Source organism: Caloenas nicobarica, chromosome 5 (assembly GCF_036013445.1).
Source record: "Caloenas nicobarica isolate bCalNic1 chromosome 5, bCalNic1.hap1, whole genome shotgun sequence".
Lineage (NCBI taxonomy): Eukaryota > Metazoa > Chordata > Aves > Columbiformes > Columbidae > Caloenas > Caloenas nicobarica.
Genome location: NC_088249.1, coordinates 36,287,698 through 36,307,639, shown reverse-complemented (window position 1 = coordinate 36,307,639; position 19,942 = coordinate 36,287,698). Strand labels below are relative to the sequence as shown.

General features: G+C 48.0%; 1 protein-coding gene across 3 annotated transcripts in view; it reads left to right on the top strand.

Moving 5' to 3' along the window:
- Window positions 1-262: 262 nt before the first annotated feature.
- The window catches only part of ACTN1 (actinin alpha 1), a 91,534-nt gene continuing 71,854 nt past the window's right edge, over window positions 263-19,942 (top strand). For all 3 annotated transcript variants that reach the window (XM_065635069.1, XM_065635068.1, XM_065635070.1), the window contains exon 1: window positions 263-512. In XM_065635069.1, the coding sequence (XP_065491141.1) occupies window positions 411-512 (102 nt within the window). In that variant the 5' untranslated portion in view covers window positions 263-410. The remainder of the gene's footprint in view (window positions 513-19,942) is intronic.

The window sequence follows — 19,942 nt, the reverse complement described above, 5'->3', positions numbered from 1 at the left end:
CCCCGCACCGCCCCGGCTCGCCCGCCCTCAGCCGCCGCCGCGGGAGAGGTGCCGGGCGGGGCTGGGGCGCTGGGGGCGGGGCTAATCGGCCGCGTCCCGCCTATGGCGGCGGCCAGGTGCGGTGACGGACGCGCAGGGGGTGCAATGAGCGAGACGCTGTCTCCGGGTGCTGCAAGCTCGGCCGCGGGTCCCGGCCAATGAGAGGCGCGGGAGCGGGCCGCGGGCGGGGGCGGGGCGGTGCGTCCCGCCCCCGCGGTGCTGCGCGCGGCCGAGGCGGAGACGTTGGAGCGGGTGGAGACGTTGAAGCGGGCGCCGCCGCCTGCTCGCGCTGAGCGGCCGCGGGGCCGGGGACAGCGGGCAGCCCTTCGGGACGCGCGGGACGGGGTCGGGCACGGGCCACCGCAGCAGCCATGGATCACTACGACCAGCAGACCAACGACTACATGCAGCCGGAGGAGGACTGGGACCGGGACCTGCTCCTCGACCCGGCCTGGGAGAAGCAGCAGAGGAAGGTGAGCGCACCCCCTTGCTCTCCCCTCGCACACACACGCACGGCGGGGCCGCCGAGACTCGGCCCCGCCGCCCTCATCGTCCGCAGCGGGGCCGGTGCGCGCCTGGCCGCGGGCTGGCGCGGCGTGGCGAGGCGAAGCGACCCGACGGGGGCCGCGGGGGCGGGTGGAGCGCGCAGGTGACGGCGGGGCGGGGAGCGAGGTGCCGCGGCGGGTCCCCCCACAGCAACAGATGTCCCCCCTGTCCCCGGCACCCGGCCCGCAGGTGCGCCCGGGCGGAGCGGGGAGCCCGGGGGGCTGTGGCGGGCCCCCCCCCGCAGCCCCCGCCGGCCCGGCGGCGGGACGGTAACTGGCTTCTCGTTTGAATGGTGTGGTTTAGGGCAGGGCTTGCGCGGAGCTCATGTCCAAAAATGGTAACATTCAGCCCTTTTTTTAAACCGAAAGAGTGGCGGTGGGGAGGGGAGCTCAGGAGGAGCTGCTGCCTCGCCGCTCTGTAGTTATATATTTTTTTTCCCTCCTCCTCCTTTAAACTAAAAGCGTCCTGTATTAGATCACTCTGGAATCTTAATCCCCGAAACATTTCCGTTTTAGTCACTTCATCGGGCAACAATAAAGCAGAATTTGAACTACCCCTCTTGCTAACATGGCAGGGGCACCTCGGAGGGCAGCAGGCTCCCACCGCTTTTCCCAGCCAGTCGCTTGTGCTCTCTGGGCTCGCGTTTTGAATCGTGCCTTGCTCTGCCTGAGCTGCGAGCAGGCAGGAAAATCACCAAACCTTCCGTGTTAGAGGAGTGGATATTGCTGCTTTATGCATAGGTGATATATTAATGTACATAAAGTAGCCCGAGGTGCGGGGCTTCCTGTAGGGAGCTGGAAGCAACTGGGAAGGAGGGCACACCAGTGAGAAGACTCTTCCTCTTTAGCTGCTTTGCTTTCAGATGAAGGATTTTCAGGTTCTGTCTGAAATGGTGCCAATGAGAAGTCTTTTCCCTGGAGTCTGATGAGTTAATTGAAGGTGATAGCTATAGAGCTGCTGTCAGCAGTTTCCTCGGTTTCCTTGCTTGGAGGGACTTGGGTGGTGAGCATAGACAGCACGGGAATTAAAGCACACAAACAAGGGCATTTAATGGAGAAAGAGTTGATGGCGTGTGAACATTTCAACAAAGAAGAAAGAGCGGAATGTAATCTTGGTTTGGGGTGTGAGTGTTGGATGGCTTATCTGAAGACCAGGCTCTACTCCTTTGAGGAGAGAAGATTCTTCCTTTTCAAAAGATATGCCTGTCTGTGATCCGTATCTCCAGTCGTATTCCAATATCTGGCTAATACATCTAGAAACAGTCAGTGGGGCGCAGAGTGAGATGGGCAGTATTGCTCACAGGCTATGAGGGGAAATAATTGTCATACCGTGGGGTTTTTTTGCCTTTCATGGTGTGGAGTGAGAGGAAATATTTTATGTGTAGTGGGACACTGACTTGATTGTCAGAAGCAGAAGTTGAACCTTTGGCTTAAAAAGAAGTCCCAAAACCCAAGCTGTGGTATGTGCCCTAAAGGCCATGCTCTTTTAATATTACCTCCTTCCAGGAGATTTTAAGTCCTCTTGGTCCTATCACAAGAGGGGGACAGAGAGCTACTCTGTGAACTTGGGCTACTTGTGCAGAGGAGGGGAGAAGCCAAGAGGGAGTTTTAAGGAATTAACACATCTGCTTCAGAATAATCTAAGCCAATTTCTTTCCGTGGTCAACTACTACCAGTTGAATTTGATGTGCTGGGTTTCACTCTCCAGCTTGCTGAATGGGAGGGCATTCTCTGGTGTCCTTCTCTGGTGGTGGAGTCACTTTTTCGTCTACTTGCCAATGCACAGCTGAAGCTGTTCCCTTCTGCAGTGGGGGCAAGCTCATAATTTTATTGTCACCCACCCCCTTGGTGTCTGTAGGTGGGAAGATCAGGTCTGGAAGTGATGGCTCTTCTCAGTTGCAGCCCATGAGGCTAACTGCCCCTCAGAGGGGTTGCTGACTGGACTTCAGCCTGAGCAGGATGTGTAGATATGGAAGGACAGTCTTGTTCCGCTCCCCAAAGTCCAAATGTGACCAAAAGCCATGTTGGAGTCTTGGGGCTTGCTTCTTTTGGAGATAGGCAGACAACTGTATCCACCAACCGTAAGGCTGGGATGTATGGTGTACTAAAAATGTCACCCTTCTTACCTGTGAAATGTGCAGTAATTAACGTGTACAGTAATGAACATGTAACTGTAGTTAATAGCTTACTGAGGTGAACAGGAGAGATTTGTGCCTCCCAAATATTCCAGTAGGCTCTCTTTGGGCTCAGTGTTTCCTGGTTGACTTGCATGTTTTAGGTTTCTCTTCACCTAAGGAATAGGTAGACAATTTCTGACAGAATTCTGTCAGAATCTTTAATCACACAGTATTAAATCTGTTTTAAATACTACCAAATCGTTGTTGTTGTTGTTATTATTTATAGCACTGAGGCTAGCCAGTGAGGCAGACTTGAAACTTCTTTGCTTGAGCCCTCCCTGGGAGGGAAGGCAGCATGTCTGAAGTGGTGGCATGGCCAGTAATCCAGTGAGCAAATGCCTGTGCGAGAAATGGCCATGTCTTGCTGGCTGTTTCCAACCCAGCCCCTCATGTCCTGGCTCAGCAAGGCCCTGTGGGCTGGGGATAGCTGTGTCACAGTGCTGTCCTGTGTGGCATTGCACAGCTGGGACTAATTGAGACTTGGGAAGCAAACAGTCTAGAGATGTTGCTCACAGCTGAATTGAATACAGCTCCCCATCTTCTGTCTGCATGGGCTCAGCAGAGCTCATGGCAGGTATCAGAAGTGGGAAGATCTGATTTTTTTTTAGTAATGGCCTCGACAGGTGAGCTGTAAGGGGAACAAGTTTGCTGAGTTTTCAGGAGCTGGTTTGCAGGTTTCCTACCTACACTGAGAGACAGATACAGCAGCTTTTACTGCCCAGTTTGGTGCTTGAGATACGATCTTATGAGCTGCTTTGAGATGGGTAAAGAGATGAGCTGCAGGGTGAATTTCATATTTGGAGGGTGGAGTTTGGCCTCTTGAACATGATACAGAGAAAGGACACTGGTCTCACACCTCTTCCCACCTGCCCCTTCCTAGGAAGTTACTGTTTTACAATGTAGGGATAAAGTAGCAGCTCCTGGGAGGAGGCAGCTTTCCACACAAAGCTTGTTTTTCATGTCTATCAGAACAGATTCTAAGAGGTTTTAAAGAGCTCGTCACAGCATTGCTATTTGTAAGTGACAACAAATACAATGTGCAGAACAAATTCAGCTGCTTCTCACTTGGTATAAGCCTCTGCTCAGCCTTTTGTGCTGGAGCAGGGGGTCTCTTCTGGGGATTAAAATACTTTCCCTTTTGCACCGTTGAACTCCTCTCAGTAGTTTCTTCTAACAGCCTTTTCTTTCTTCTCCCTTCTCTCTTCTTTTCTGTCTGGAGTCAGGCCTCAAGGCATAGCATATGCCTTAGCCAAGGCATAACAAGGTTGATCCTGCTGTTTCCCAGTGTTCCAAAGCAAAACTTGCTGAAAGATGTTGCAGTGGTCTCACCTAGCTGTGGAGATGCCATGTAAAAAGTACATATTTGGGTGTTTACTGGCCGAGAGACTGTCACTTGTGCCCACAAGGACATTTCTCCCTCTTGATGGCAAATGGCTAGCTGTAGTGTTCAAACTTTTCCTGAGTCACCTGGGGGCTTTTCGTGAAGGTCCTGGATTTGGCCTTGAGGGACTGAGACACTTGGTGCTCAGCACGCCTGGCTCGCTGTTAAAGTTGAGGCGAAGGGTAGTGGTAAGAAGGACAACCTCCTGCAATTGCCATCCAGGCAATTGTCCCAGGGAGGTCAGGAATGACACTGAGGTGAAGCTAGCACTGCTTTGGGTTGCTGGTAGGGGCCAGCCCATAGGCTCTGTGTGCAGCAGGCACTGCTGTTGGCCACTCTCATTTCATGCTCAAGGTGGATCTCATCCAAGGTTTGTTTTAAAATCTGGCCTGAAGCAACTTGTCCAAACTGTAGAGTTGGGGGAGAAAACTTTAAATGCCAAATTGCTTTCTGACGTAACAGCTGCCACCTTGACAATATGAGTAGGGAGCAGTGTTCAGTTGCAGCATGTAGAAGACAGCCATATACAACTTAAATGCTATAAGGAACAATAATAATGCTTTATTTAAAAAAAAATCAATGAAATAAATGTGCCTTGTCTTTATCTAGCGCTGCTTTGCTTCACCAGGTTAGTATTTCTGTGGCAATGTGGCAGTAAGTGATATCTCTGGCTGAGAGAACTGCCCTGTTCAGATTTATGGTGCTGCTTAAGCCATGATAGCACAGGCTTTGGGAGCAGCGTTTCTGCCCTAAAGAAGTACTCACTAAGTACAGTTATTGATGAACTTACAGAAATTCCCTGTTAGAAATTACAGTCTCCCAGAACGCCTCTCTCTACTCCGTGCTGTGCACTGCATGTAAAGACACACATAAATACAAGGGTGATCCCATAACCTAAAAATCTGTGGGTCTCGTGGCCCTGCCTGTGTTTGCATCCAAAAGGTCTTACTGCTTTTGTTACGATATGAAATTTGCTGTGCTAACCACCTCTCCGTTTGAGGTGGGGTTGTTAATGATAGAAAGTATTCATTAAACGGAGCCCAGGTCCCTCTTGCAAACACTCCACCTCCAAGCCTGCTGGTAGCACACTCAGATCAGGTGGTCTGAGCATGACTAAAAGTCACAATCACAGCTTCACTTTCCCTTGGATTGAGTGTCCTTTCGTCCAGACAGGGTCTGTTTTGAGAAGGTTATCTAGATTTCCAGAAAGCTACAGTTGTGGTAGCTGCTGTGAACCCGCACAGAGGTGACACCACATGCAATCTGTAGTTTGCTAAGATTTCTTTCTGTGCCATCATAAATTCAGCAGTGGGGTAAATAAATGTGTGTTGGTGGTCAATGTATAGCACTGGGTCCCTTTGCTCCCGCTGTGAGTGATGCTGCGTGGTACTTGATAGGCCATAGCAAGGGATGGTCCTTTTGTGGTCTTCACAGTGTGGGTGTACTGTACCAAAGGTGGCCGTGATGCACCTGAGGATCCTCTGTGCCTTTTTTTGTACTGATCAGTATCAGTACAGAAGCAGAATGGTGAAATTTGTAAGGCTGCTTGCTCAGCTGCTCTTTTACAGTTAGGCAGGCAATATAGGTCACCAGTTACCTCTTTCAGATCAAACTTTTGTTGTTTAACATAGGTAGCTTATTGCCAGATACTTGCTCTTCAAAACATTAAACTCAAAAGTTGCTGCAGGGGACTCTGGAAATACCTGGCTTTGTAGATCAGTTATTTGTCCTTGAGTGTTGGAGCTGCCTCATACTTTCTGTGATCAGGTTTCGTCAGGATGTGCACTTGTGGGTTTTTTAACAAGAACATTATTATTCATTGTAACCTCTTGGTGCATGATGAATGAGGCATATGCGCTTTGCAGTGACTTGCCTGCCTATTCAGCATCCTATTTAAGGGAGAAAGCAGGCATGGGTTAAAAAGGAGACTGCATGTTCTTTGGGGGGACTCTATAACAGATCCCAGGGATCAACTCATGAGAACATGACACTCACCAAACTGGATTGAACTGTTTCTTCTCCTTATCCTCTAGGGAAGGGTGAAACACCTCAAAGGCATCCAGCTACCAGCCCAGTGATGTAAAGTGTGTCTGTCTGGGGAATTTCTTGCTGACTGCTTCAGGCAACCAGTTTAAATTCTTGTGTGTGTGATTTGGTAATGACGTTTTTGCCATACATAAGTGCAAAAGCTGGAGAAGATAACGCTGTTTTCCTCCCTGATTTCTTTCAGTGCTCAGTGGCATAGCTTGGGGAGTCTGGTGTGCCACGTAGGGCATCTTTAAGAAGCTGTTTGGAAACTTCCATTTTCTTGGCTGTCTAGTGAGAACTTGTCCCCTTAGAAGGAAGCAGGTGGTTTTGTATGAGGTTATGTTGTCTGGCTATGAAATTCAAGTGTAATTGGATGGTAGCTGTGCGAGTGTGGGCTGGTAAACCTGTTTAGTAAAAGTGTTCTTGAACAGTGGGGTTGTATTTTTAGAAACCATGTGTGTTGTAGTGGAGACCCACTGAATGGTACCTGCTCTTCCCAGCACTGAGGTGACCACCATGAATGGCAATAATCCACTCCCAGCTGCTTCTGCTGTGGGCACCTTGCTCTTCTCATGTGTGCTGTGTGAGGGGTGCAGTTCTGTAGCCTAACATGTCTCATGCACTTTTAACTGGAGGAATAGCAGGGTTCAGCTGGCCTCTCTGGGTAGGTAATGAGCCTGTGTGCTTTTTGGGATCTACTTAATACTTTGGCCTGGAGTTCTTAAGGTTGGCACAAGCAGCAGTGACAGAGATGGTAAAAACATGCACGGCTTTGCTGGGGAAGGACTGAGAGCATTTTCCAGCTGCCTGTGGATTATCACTGTTGTGCCTGACACTTAGGCTGTTCTCTGGGGTGAGCTTACGCTAGCAGAGGATGGCTGTGCTCTTTCTGACAATGAGGTGCAGAAAGCAGTCACTGTAGAAAAGAGACTAGAGACCTGTGTGGGGAAATGTTTGGAATCTGCTAAAATACAACACATAAAGTGGACTGGTCTCACTTTCATGTGTTGTGTCTGCCCCAGGGACTTGCTGGATGTATTGCTGTGTTTTTTAAAGGTATTTTGTACACGCTAAGCAATGGTGTTTGAGGAGGATGGGTGATAGAGTACAACATAGTCTACTCTTCTTTTAGATAAGAACATGAAACTGGTTTCTTGCTGTGGGTGGCTATTAGAAAGATGATGTTTACCATAAAGAACATGCTTAGCATGACTTCTACAAATCTTGTATAGCAACGTAAAACCCTATCATCCCCTCAAAGCCGTAGGTGAACTGTGCATGTCGAGGGGGAATGTGGCAACTGCTAGGTGGGAAAAACAGTACCTTAGCAAGAAAGGCAGAGTCTTTTCTTCATAGAGGCATGATTTGCTCTTAACTCTGGGATTTTGGGGCTGAAGCATGTTACACAGAGCTTGGATCAGTTGGTATGAGTTGATGTAGAGTGGTGAGATAGGCTTGTCAGTAGCAGGACCTTCTGTCTGATGCTAGTCATGACGGAAAAGTGTTTTATCGATGTGTGTGGAGCCACCCGCTGCTTTATTTTGACTCCGATGCATGAGACTGACATACAGATTCTCAGCAGAGTCACCCAGATCCCTGAGGCAGAACTGGGGACTTCTTGGGCCAACCCAAAAGATGCTTCAGTGAACAAAACCCCTGGCATTAATATGATTAGCAAAAAAAGCTTGCTTCCTGTTCCCCTCCTGCCTTTGCCTTCCATGCTCTCATTCCCTCACTGCATGAGAGCAGAACTTGGTCATAGGATGTTTGTGGCGTGGCCTGGCGCCAGTTTAACCTCTTGGCTCCCTATTAGGCAGTAAAGCAGAACCGTTTTTTCCCCATTTTGGTTTCCTGTCGTTGTGCCTTTCCTGCCCAGCTGGCAATGTGTGTATCCCATTGGCAAGGGCTGGCCAGGCCTTTGCAAGTAAACCCTTGTACCAGTACTGCAGCTGGCTGACCTCAGGCTTTTACCTGCAGTTGTCTCATCTTCTCCTTCTTCCAAATCTGTTGCTGCTTTGAAGCACTACAACGTGAACAAGGCTCTGCAGAGACCTTCTCCACCCTCAGTGCACTGAAACAGCTCCCACTGACAGGGCTGGAGTATGCAAGAATAAACAGGGAATTTTGATCTCTCATCCAGATGGATCTTTGATTTGTCATTCTATGTAGACTGAAAGTCTCTTGGAAATGTGTTCATCCCCATGGTGTGGGAAATGACAGCAAAACTGGCCTTTCCATTCTATTAGAACCAGAGTGGTAAGTGCTGGCAGGTGAAAAGGCCATGTCTTGCCTATTAACACTCACTACAGTGGACACCAGTGTTGTGAGCCTCCATATATCACCTGTCTGTTGCTCAGACTGCAGTGGCTTCAAGTAGGTCTCTGAATGCCAGGAATCCAGGGCTTCTGGGCAGTCTTACAGAAACACTCCTGTGTGGATAGTTGATAAGCAGATGAGGCTGCAGGGTAGACTTCTTAAGCAGCAACTTGTTCCACATCCACTTAGATGGCTTTTGTGGTCAATGGGAAGGCAGGGATGACTTGATGTATCAGCTGGTTGCTTCTTTGCCGGTCTGCTTGTCTTTGCAGTGACCGCGCATTACTGCGGTGTAGGGCCTGCTCTTCTGGATAGCACAGATGGGCTATGCTCATGCATCCTATGCATAGCTCTCATTTTCAGAGGGACCCTTGTGGAATCTTGTATATCTGTGTTGCACAGCACAGTGTGGATGGGCAGCCCATTGGCTCTGCACCTTCCATAACCAGAGTGCTGTATGGTTGCAGAAGTTTTGTGCAGAATACTCATGCTTCCTTTTACAACACTGAGGACAACTCTCCCATCTTATGGAGGTGCTGAACCAAGGCTAGTTGGCAACAGAGGAAGGACTTCAGCTTTCCATGGCTTTTGGATCAAGCAGCCAGGGCACTTGCTACTCCTCACTGCAGCATACAGTGCTAAGCACTTGAACTTTGTCACTGCTGTAAATGGAAGTTGTGATGTTACGTCTTTGCTCCAGGAACTAGCCCGTAAAGGCCTCTGTGAGATGAGGGAGAGCGAGAGAACCATGTATGGTCTCTGCATCCCAGCTGAGTGTTCTTTTCTTCATCATGGAAAGTAATGTGTACATCCCAGAGCCCTGTTTCCTGGCCAGATTTCTTGGCTCTATAGCAGCTGAGTTTCTCTTGCTATCCAGTGTACTTACCTGTTGATCCCCCTCACTTTGTTTAGATTAGGTAGTTCTGCTACTTAAGTGTATTATCCCCAAGAAAACTTTAAAATTCTGTTCCCCAGGTGGAAGAAAAAAAAAAAGGCAGGTTACTTTCTTAGCTGTTAAACAGTGCCAAAGAAAGGATGCTTTGTTTAAAGCTGTTTAGACCATGTCTATGCCAGAGTTTATCATAATGGAAAATAGTTTCCTAAGGAAATCTTTTGATTGCAGCCAAAAGCAGTTTTAGCTTTTTAAGCGTAGTTTTGCTTCCAGGTGAGTTTCTTACATGTCTTACCTGGTTTGGGAGATGTGGAGATCTCTCAGCAATGAGTGAGGGGAGAGCAGTAGCTCAGCTGCAAGGGCGTGATGGGAAGAGAAGCATGGGGCTACATTTGTAGCCTCTGCCTTCCCTCTAGCTCTGCTCACAGTGTTGCTGTGCAGGAGGACTGTCTCCAGAGGAAGCGTTGGTCTTGGCCACACCTGTCTCCACGCACGAAGCAAGACCTTGCACACTCTCAGTGCTTGGCCATCAAGCAACTTTTGGCAGCGGCTCTTGCAGATGGCTGTGCTGCCCGGAGAAGGCTTGGTGGGGGCAGCAGGGGGCAGGGGAGTACGTTCAGGAACATGAACCAGTCTGTTTCAAAATGGCTAACGTGTGGAAACTTGCTGTTTCCTGAGGGTTTTGTTGGGCCGTTGGGGAACTCTGGCCAGGGATGAGACTATTTCCAGCTGTGGTGAGCCAAGTGTGAACTCACTCTGGGCAAGATGCCCAGCTCTACTGGTTTTCTCCTGCCAGAAATCCTCACCCTCCAGCCAATGATACCAAACTCAGTTTCTGCCAGTCCTCAGCTGAAGGCCTCTGAAGTGAGAGGAGAACAAGGAGACCAAGCAGAGCAAGATACTGCCGAGGAGAGGGTGAGGGGAGGCACTGAAGAGCTTGCGCAGGCAGCATGATGGTGGGGTGTCACCACTGAGGGGTGGCTGTTGTGGGTCAGGGCTGGCAAGGGGTGTAAGGATCTGCTTTTCCTAGGGCAAGTGGAGAGGAAGAAGCGGGTGGCAGGGGTGCAAGAGGTTGGCTTTCCTTGGTTAGGCAGAGCTGCCCAACCTGCAGGGACATATTGCTGACAGTACCATCAGGGTAGTCATCTGGGAATGAGTATCGTTCCCTTCATTGTGGTTTCAACGCCTTGGGGACTTCTGTAAAATAGGATATTTCTTCTTTTGTGGAAGGTGCTGCAGGGCAGAAGGTGCCCTTTAAGGGGGAGGCTGTGTATCTGGGACCCATCGCCCTCCTCAGAAAAGGCATGGTCACACAAAACTTCATCTTCCAGAGCTGGCAGTCTTCCTTGTTGCTGCCTCTGTACCTTAGGATATAACTCTCCGCAGGGATCCATTAGTCCAACTGCTTTTCTGCGAAGACCGCTCTGCAGTCAGATGCTGTGGAAGAACAAGGAGATGTGTGAGAGGTGTGCAGGGAGCCTCCGTGCATGTTCCCTGTATGGATTTTTAGCAACTAGAGGGACTAAGGAACTAATGCCTGATACTGTGGTCCTTCTGTTGCTGGCAACATTTGCTAGTGAAAGGAAATTTCTAGCTGTTCTTTCTGGTGAGTGCCTTTGGCTCTTGATACTGTGGATGTTTGTATTCAGCTGATTGGTTGGAGCTGGCAGGTCTCTGCTAAAGAGTTTCTATAATGCCTGCAGTCACAACTCCTTGCGTGCTGAAGCAAAGCCATCACAAGCACGATACTGTGTCAGTAACTTAGCATATGCATGCCTGTCTGCAGCTTGTCTTCTGGGTCCAGTCATGCAGAGGTGTTGGAGCTGATGAGGGCAGCGTATGAACAGAAGACCCTCTGTTCCTGCAAGTGCACCTCCTCCAACACTGTTAATTTTCATGTGCCAGTGTATCGTTCAGTGACACATCACTCTGATCCTTGCTGTTGCAGCCTGTTGCAAATGGTGTGTGACCCAGCCAGCTACTGACAGCCTTCCACAGGGTGGATGGCTGAAAGTTGTTTCCATCCTAGACCTAAAGAAATGTTAACCTCCCCCTCCTATAATGGCTTGTTTCTTTAAAGCTGTTAACTGGCCATAATCCAATCATTACTACTGTAATTAGTGAACTGCTTACAGTAACTAAAACACTTGAAGTGTAATATCCTCTATGTTTGCAAAGCTCGAACAACTTTTGCCTGCGGTCCTGTGAGAGTCAATTACTGCTGGTGGTCCGGAGGTGAGTGTGGGGGACACAGGGCGAGCCTGGCGCAGGCCACAGGTCATGCACCTCTCATGCTAAGCCCTGGATGGTACCATGTGGTCTTCTCACAGCAGGGAGAAGCTCAGGAGCCCCATGGAGATGAGCTGGTGTGCCCAGCTCATGGTGATCTCCTGTTGCCCTTTTGTCAGAGAGGAGCTTTCTCTTTGCAAACTGTGTCAGAAGACGCTGGTGTTGGGTGGAACTTGCAGGGCAGCTGGTCGCATTGAAGATGTGATATGGTAGTACTTAACATTTGGTTTATTACATGGTAGAAAATGCCTGTGTTGCAGCAGGCTCAATGTCTCCTCTTGCTGTCAGAATACCCTACTGTCCCTCTGCACAGTGTCTATGTCCTACCCCACCCCCCAAATGATGAACTATGTAAGCAAGGCCAAGAGACCTCAGCTCTTGGCCCTGCAGATTCATTCTGTAGGACTTGGGGTTTCTGCAGTGCTCTTCAGCCACTTCTCCTTTTGGGAGAAATGAACTGGCTTTCCTGTAGGCTTCTCCTGTCCTCCTCTTCATACCCTGACAGGAGGGCAGTAGCAGCCCACTTGTTGCCAGCCTTTGTTCTGCTTCCTCCGTTTTACCTCTAGAGATGAAGCTTCTTGTAATTTAGGCTCTTCCTTCTGGGGAGGAGGAGGACTGTGGTGAGGAATGAGTGTGGACAGCTTTTAGAGTGGAGAGCCTCGCTGGATGAGAAGGGGCAAGGGTGAGTGAGCACATGCAACTGCCACAAGCAAAGACCCTTGCAGTGGTAAAATACCCAGCTGCCAGCCATTAGTTGACAGACTTGCTGTACTCAGCAGCTGAGTAGGGTATTTGCAGTACTTGGCCTGTGATGGGGTCAGAAAAATGAAGTCTTTTTGGCCTAGCAATGTGGTTTCAAAGCAAACAAAACAGTAAAACTAACAACTGAACACCACCATCACCACCACTCCCCCAAAAAAACAAAACAAAACCACCCAAAGCACACTCCCACCTCAAAACCCACTCCTATCAAAGGGTTTTCATTTTGTTGTTGAGCAATCATCATGCTGCTTTTCCAGGCTTCGTTCCTGTGTGGTGCTGGCCAACAGAGACGCCATAAGATGTGCGGTCTGCATCGTGGCCCCTGGCAGGTGAAATGAATAGAGAAAGAAACTGATGGGAATGAGTTTTTTATGTGCTCTGGATTTAGCTTAGGAGAGGAGAGATGTTCTCGCCCCTCTGGATCTTGTGCATGCTGTCAGCATCTGCTACTACTGTCTATATACTTTATTGCTCCAGAAATCTGCTGTTGTCACTTAGTTACATGACAGATTGAAAATGTACTTGTTGCCATGTAGGTCAGAGTGGTCAGTAAGGTGAGAAGCAAGTCCTGAAGTGCCAGTGGCCAGAGATCTATTAATATGTTGTGGGCCCCATGATGTGCCAAGATCTCTTCTTGTTGGCCTGAGCAATGTCTGCCTGTTGCCTTGCACATTGCCTTTGCATCTGTCTGCATCTTCCTGCAGGCTGTTGCCATGCTCAAAGCCTGCAGGGTACTTGGGGAAAGGGGCAATGTTTCTGCCCTGTGTTTGTACAGCACCACCCACAGCAGAGCTCTGATCTGTGAGTGTGGTTCCCAGATGCTGCAAGGACACGAGCACTAAAGAGATGATAACTAATTTTAAAGAGACTCCTTTTTTTTTTCCACTTTTAAGTGTTATCTTAAGACCCCTTGTGCTGATTACAGCATATAAAAGTTGCTTCCCTGTTTGCGGTACTGGCTTACAATCCACTTGACTCAAAGAAATTATTTTCAGTTCTGTATTATTCTGCACTAGAGCCATGTGTTTGACTTGCTGTTGGTTTTAGGTGCTGGTGCAGCCACTCTCAGCACACCCTGCTTGAGTGCTTCTCAATTTCTCTGCAGGATGAAGTCTAGTAATAGACCATTTCAGAATGGTGCTTGGGTATTTCTGTTATCTTTAGCTTTAGAAGTCTGCTTTCAGCATACTGCTAGAAAATTGCAAGTGCAGAGATCCCTTTCTCCACACCCTTCCAACTCTGCTGGTGTAGTACAGCAGTTTTTTGTTGCAAGTTTCTGCTGTTGGCATAGCCACAGAGAATAAGATCACCAGCATACTATTTTTTGTTAGGTTTTGCTTTGAGTTTAAAGCCTCTGATGGTATTCCTTGATGTCTCTTTTTCTACCTATATTTCCCTATCCCAAGTTCTCCTTCTTCTTCTCCCTTGCATTCCTTGCCCCATCTTCATTAACAGGGTCTGGGAAGGGAAATCTGTGTTCCCATCTTACTCTGGCGTTGTGTTCAGTGATGCTTTGGATTGAAGATTGCTGTTCTGCCTAGGTGGGTTGCTGGCTTTCATGCTCTGATACATTAACAAAATGATGTGATGCTAGAAAGAGCTTTTGGAACTTTGTTAATAAGTTTTTAATAATTATGTTGATCTCTTTCATGTGGAGACTATTTTGGTGGTGTCACTTTCCTTCAGAGCTTATTTGGAAGTCCCTGCTAGTGGTGGGCTCTGGCAGTCCCTAACTGAGTAAGCCTGGCTCTGCTGAGCTGGGCAGCAGCAGGCAGGCCTGAGGCAGGGGAGTGCTTGCACTGGGCACACTCAGGCTACAGGAATCAAGGGTGTGGATTTGGTCTGCACGGCCCATCCAAAAGAAAAGCTCTTGAGGCAAAGTGCGAAGACTTTCATGAGTGAAAGGGGTGCAGTAAGCAGTGAGAGATGTCCTTTGGATAAGCATGCCTCTGGGTCTGAGTGGCTGTCCTGATGCTGTAACAGTGAGGCACTGGCAAAACTTGCTTGCGTTTCTGTTCCCCTCTGACCTTCTTGGTGTGGTGGATTGGTAAGTCACATTCTCCTATGACTTCTTCTCATGTGAACCCTTAACAAGGCTTTGTAAGGGTGCTTATTTGTCATGAAATCGCAGTGCACCAGAACAGCAACCACCCTTCCAATCTTAATAGCAGAGAATAGAAATATTAGCTAGACACGCCTGTTTCTATCAAACTAACTGGGGCTTAATTTACCCCCCATTTGCTACTTTTTTGTCTTCCCAAAAAGATATGAGTGGGCAAAATATTTTTTAATGTATATTGGGGATAATATACTCCAGAGATCTTAATGTATTTTATGTAGGCTCATCTGCTTTTTGGCTAGTGAACTTTGGTACTTCTGCAGCCTTACAAAAGGGGTGAATAAAGGCATTGTAATTGCAGTCTGTAAAGTGTATTCTAGGTAGTTTGCCAGAGGGTGACATAAGGTATATTCAAATTGTCGGTTCTTGGTTATTCCAAAGACCTGCCAAAATCTTACCGTTTTCACCTAATTTATTTAACTTTTGCATATGCTAGTGCTAAGTGTTCTCTCTTCATGCATTTACTTTGGGCAAGACTCTCTCCAGATGTAGTTTCACAATCTTTGGACCAGTCTGACTGTGCTTATCAGTCACTCGTTCTCGGTTGGATACACTCATGATCAGTACTTGCACATGCTGTGGAAAAGTGAGTTTTCAACCAGATGACAGAGTCGAGTCGTGTTGAGCCTAAGGGTAAGAGAAGGAGATGAGTGGGAGAGGGAAGTGAAGAGTGAGTGCAGAGTGGGGCTGCCCACTTTAATGACAGCTTCTCAATAAAGTGGTCAATGCCAGCCATTAAATCAGTCCCTCAGCAATATGGTATTTGGAGCTGCAGCAAATACAGAGGGAACCTGGCTCCAGCAGCCGAAGGGGCTTGAGGTTTGTGCTTTGTTCCAGGCTTCTGAATACCTTTTGCTAGGTTGGAAACAGAAGCAATGCTTTCTCACTTTCTTTAAGCCCTGCCCAAATTCCTTGAATTTTTGCAGCTTGGACCAGGTGATAGTTCTAGTCTGCATGTGAAAAGAATAAACTGTCTGCCAATTCTCCATAGGTAGGAATGCAGCTTCAAATGACCTCTAGCCATGCAAGATATCTGGGATTATGGGGGAAGGGTTTTGGAGTGGGGGAATGGAAATCTGCCTGACACAAGTAAGTAATGTTGGAAGCAGTGAGACTGCTTATAGCTTGATAGAGTAAGGGGGCTGCACGAGCAATAGCTGTCTGAAAAATACGTGTCCCCAGCTGCTCCTGCCCTCCATTGAAGGCACAGCCTCTGCGTTGCTCCAACATAACTGCTTGTGGACATGAACTATGAGCCAGATGAAAAAACTTAATTGATGTTTAAAAAACCAAAACAATAAGAGGGAGAAGAGTTAAACCTAGAAGCTCTGCACAGTGAGGAAGCACCAAAAGAATGGGAAAGAGTTGGAGAGAGTCTAAGAAAAAAGCTCTCTTAACTGTTTTTGCTGTGGAAATAAATGTCACTGGATCTGTGTTTTGAACATCGCATTGCCTGGTTCCTCAAGTACTGACTCTGAACTGGGATTTGGCATCTGTCTCATTTTCAAGTCCAGTGTAGTCTCCCGCCTTCTGGAAGTGAGTGCTTAATAGCTGGTCAAAGAACTGCTGCAGAGCAGCTGTGGAGCTGGGAAAGAAGCTGCTTCTGTTGCCTATGCAGGAACATTGGCTGCCTCCTCTTAGGCCCTGCAGAGCTTGCCAGAGCTCAGAGCAGTTCACACAAACACAGTTGCTGAGGCTTTCAGGCAACAAAGCTGCTCAGCAAGTGCAGTCTTTAGCCTTCCAAGTCCGAAAGCTCAAAATCTGAAGACTTTGCCATGCTGCTTTGCAGAATACCAGACTTCTTCCATGAACAGGTACCAGTAGTCTGATCCCCATCTTTAAAGAGCAGCAAGGCTGCTGTAGGGAGTTTGGGGAGTAAAGGGCTGTGGTGTGGGTTGGCTCCTCATGCCTGGGAGCTGGTGCACCCCTGTTGGGATAATGCAACAAGGCTGGCTGCTGCTACAGTGAGCTGAGCAGGAATCCTCTGTCATTGAGGAAATGCTCTGCTGCAGCCGCCCCACTGATGGGTGGCTAGTACTTTATTCCCTAGCAAATGCATAGTGCTTGGATCTGATCTGCTTTTGCTGCCTGGTCGCTGTTCATATGAACCTGTATTGCTCTGCCAACTGTTAACTTCAAGCGTAGTTCAAAGTCTGCAGCATGAGCGTGTCAGGGCTCTGTGCTGAGTCTTTCTGGGTAGTGCTCAGCCTATAGCAGTCCTAAATACAGAGAAACCACATGGAGAGTTGGAGACAGGCTCTGAATTATCAGGGTTGGGTTCTTAAGCACCAGGAAGTCAGAAAAAAAGTGCTAGAGAGTAGCCTACTAGGCAGTGCAAGAGGCTTAGCTGTTTTGGCAGCTGAGAAGGGAAGAAATAAATTCTAATTCACTTAACAATACCTTACCTGCGTGCAGAAATGAGCTGGCTGGCTCATGGCATGGGAGACAGTCTGATGTGGAAATGACTAACTTCCTCTGGATGTAGGAGGTAGGATGTGAGGGGGTCCTGGGCCACTAGTAGGTGTAGCTTAGGCTTGTGATGTACCAAGTCAAACTTAATGCTGTGAAAACTCCACTTCATGAGTTGGATTGCCTGATTAGTGCAGGAAGAAAATGTTTCACTTACAAACACAATGCTCTGTGGCTATCTGGCTGCATAAAAGGAAGCAAGAGTCCTGCAAAGGTTAGATCCTTCGTGCCTCGATTATAGGATATGTGATCCCGGGGAAGGAAAGTGGATCCCATGAGAGAGAGGGGCTGAAATTTACTACTTACCTGGCTTCCAGCCTGCTGGTGCAGGTCACATTCTCTTTCCAAGCTGTGCTGGGTGCTGGTGTAGGGTTGTGTGGTCAGAACCGCCCAACACACATGGCAGCAGTTGGAGCGGGAGCAGTGGGAGCGTGGCATGTGATGTGCTCCTCCGGATGCTTGTGCAGCAGCTGTAGTGCCCCTGGGCAATGGCCAATACCTACTGCGGTGTGTAACAATTGCGTGATTGCTTGCTGAGGAAAGGGTTGGGACAACTGTGCCCTTGCTCTTCAAGCCCACCTGCTGGTTATTTAGCATGTTGGGAGTGGGATTATTTCTTCCTGGCCCACAGACAAGATCAACTTGAGGTTCCCACTGTAGGATCTTAATTACCCATACCGTTTTTCCTGCGAAGCTGCACGTAGACTGGCTTTGTTGTCGGACAAGGCTGTGGCTGGTGCCCAACCATATGCTTGGGTCAGAGCAGGGTCGATCACCGAATAAAGCAGACTTCCAGGAGACTGGTTATGGTGGAAATCACATTCATCCTTCTGCAACCTTCCACTGTGTGGATGTGGTTTTCCAAGGGAGACAGCAGCAAGGACCAAACTGAGGACAAAAGGCCAGTCAGTCTGTGGAGACACAGTTTTGCTGTTCCCACTGCCACTTTGTGTTGACGTGCAGTTGCCAGCAGGAAGAGGGTTAAGCACACATATCACATGCACAGTACTGTTTACTGTATACTTCTCGTAATGGGTGCTGACATCCAAATCCGGAAGAAGATTAGCACTTAACCAGAGACCCTGAAACAATGTGTTCCATGTTGGTATTCCTGTGAAGCTATGCAGTCTGCCATCAGCCCTCTTGCAGAGACCTGCTCATCTCTGCAGCCTTCAGAGGGAGCTGTGAGGGGAGCGGAAAATGGACAATTTTAGGAACAAAGACTGGATTGGACTGAACTGCATTTATCATTGGTGTAAGCCTGAATCCAGGGGAGTTTTGCCAGGAATTAACTTATTCCATAATAACTTGATCTCTATCAAAGGAGGTTCTGGCTGGACCCTGGTCTGAGGTCAGTGCATGAAGCCATCCAGGCTTGACAGCGATCAGTCTGGGAAATGGGATTGTGCCCCTTGGCATAAAGATTTGGTTGGGTGTCACTGAGTAATTTGGCCAGTACCAACTACAAGCAGTAGTGGTGGTGGAGAAGCAAGTATAAAATTCAAATTAGTTTCTGAGGTGTGGTTTTGGACAAGAGGGAAGGTGCAGTTTTGCCGCACAGTCTATAGCTTACTCTTGCTATCAGCATTGGGCATAACTGTAGGAAACTTCCATGGGGCCCAAGGCAGGGTTGTGATTTACCTTCTTATTATTCTTCCTGCACAAGGCAGATAGATCCTTCTGTTTCTTTCTCTCTCCTAACAAACTTCTCTCTGCCCATACACATCCACAGCATGGGGCTTTTCCTGTCTAGTACCAGTTCACTTGTGAAGACCTGCCTTGCCTTCCTTAGACCTTCAATACACGGCAGCAACCTGCATTGCTGCTGATTTCCAAAGCCCTTTCTGAAGGGTCCTATCATCTCTTAGGAATTGCAGAAGTCTGGTTTCCCCCATGCTTCCAAAGGTCTTTTTCCATCACCCTCTTTCTGTCTTATCTGAAAAGTCTGATCATCATCCATGAGTGAAGTTTATATAACTTGATGGAGAGGTGTATGTTTCCCCCCACTCCCTGTGATGAAGCCAAAGCTAATGGAAGAACAACTTATCTTGACCATCCTGCTTGTTATTGGGGTTTACATGCTTAGGAAGCTCTTGAGCTGAAAGGGAATAGGAGAGGTTTCCTCATCTAAGCGCAAGCTTGAAATAAACCTGTCCGTGTGTCTGCTAGTAATGTCACAAGGACCCCACTTTTTTTCTCAACAAAGTTGACTTTTGTTTACTCTTTTGTACTTCAGCAGGAAAGGGGATGAGTTCCTGCTTCCTATTCTGTTGAGTGCTAGCTGTGACTGCTAAACCTATGGTACAGTTTCTTAGCCACAAGTATTAAAAATGTAGCAGTTTGAGTCCATCTCGAATTAGTTTTTCTGTATTGGTCTGACACTGACCTGGATTATAGTAGGAGAACCAGGAAGCTACTTGAACTTCCAGAAATAATCCCAAATTCCTCTAATTAGAAGGCTCATTGTGGATGTCTTAGGGTACTAGCAAGATATCTTTTTTTTTTTTTAGTAGATGTTGACAGACTTTGTATGGATATTGCTAGAATGAGGTTTTTATGTCGTCTTAAACAAGTGGCAATAAGTGCTCCTTGGCTGTTTGTACCAGGGGTAATTTGACTTCCGTGTGGTAACTAACACTACTGTCTGTCATCTGTGTGCACCTTGCCTCACTCAGATGATTCCTTAGTTGAGAAAACAGATGACTTCTGCCATGGCAGTGAGGATTTGTCGATTGCACACAAACTGCATGTCTTGCTGTTTGGGTTATCAATTTCTTGTCAGCTTTTTTCTTATTTTCCCTAATGTAATATGATGAAGGATCCAGGATCTGCTAGTTTTATTACTCCTGCTGTACCAGGCATGCATACATTGCAGTAGGTGTTCCCTAGGTAAAGAATAAAATATCCTGAGTGTCACAGATCTGA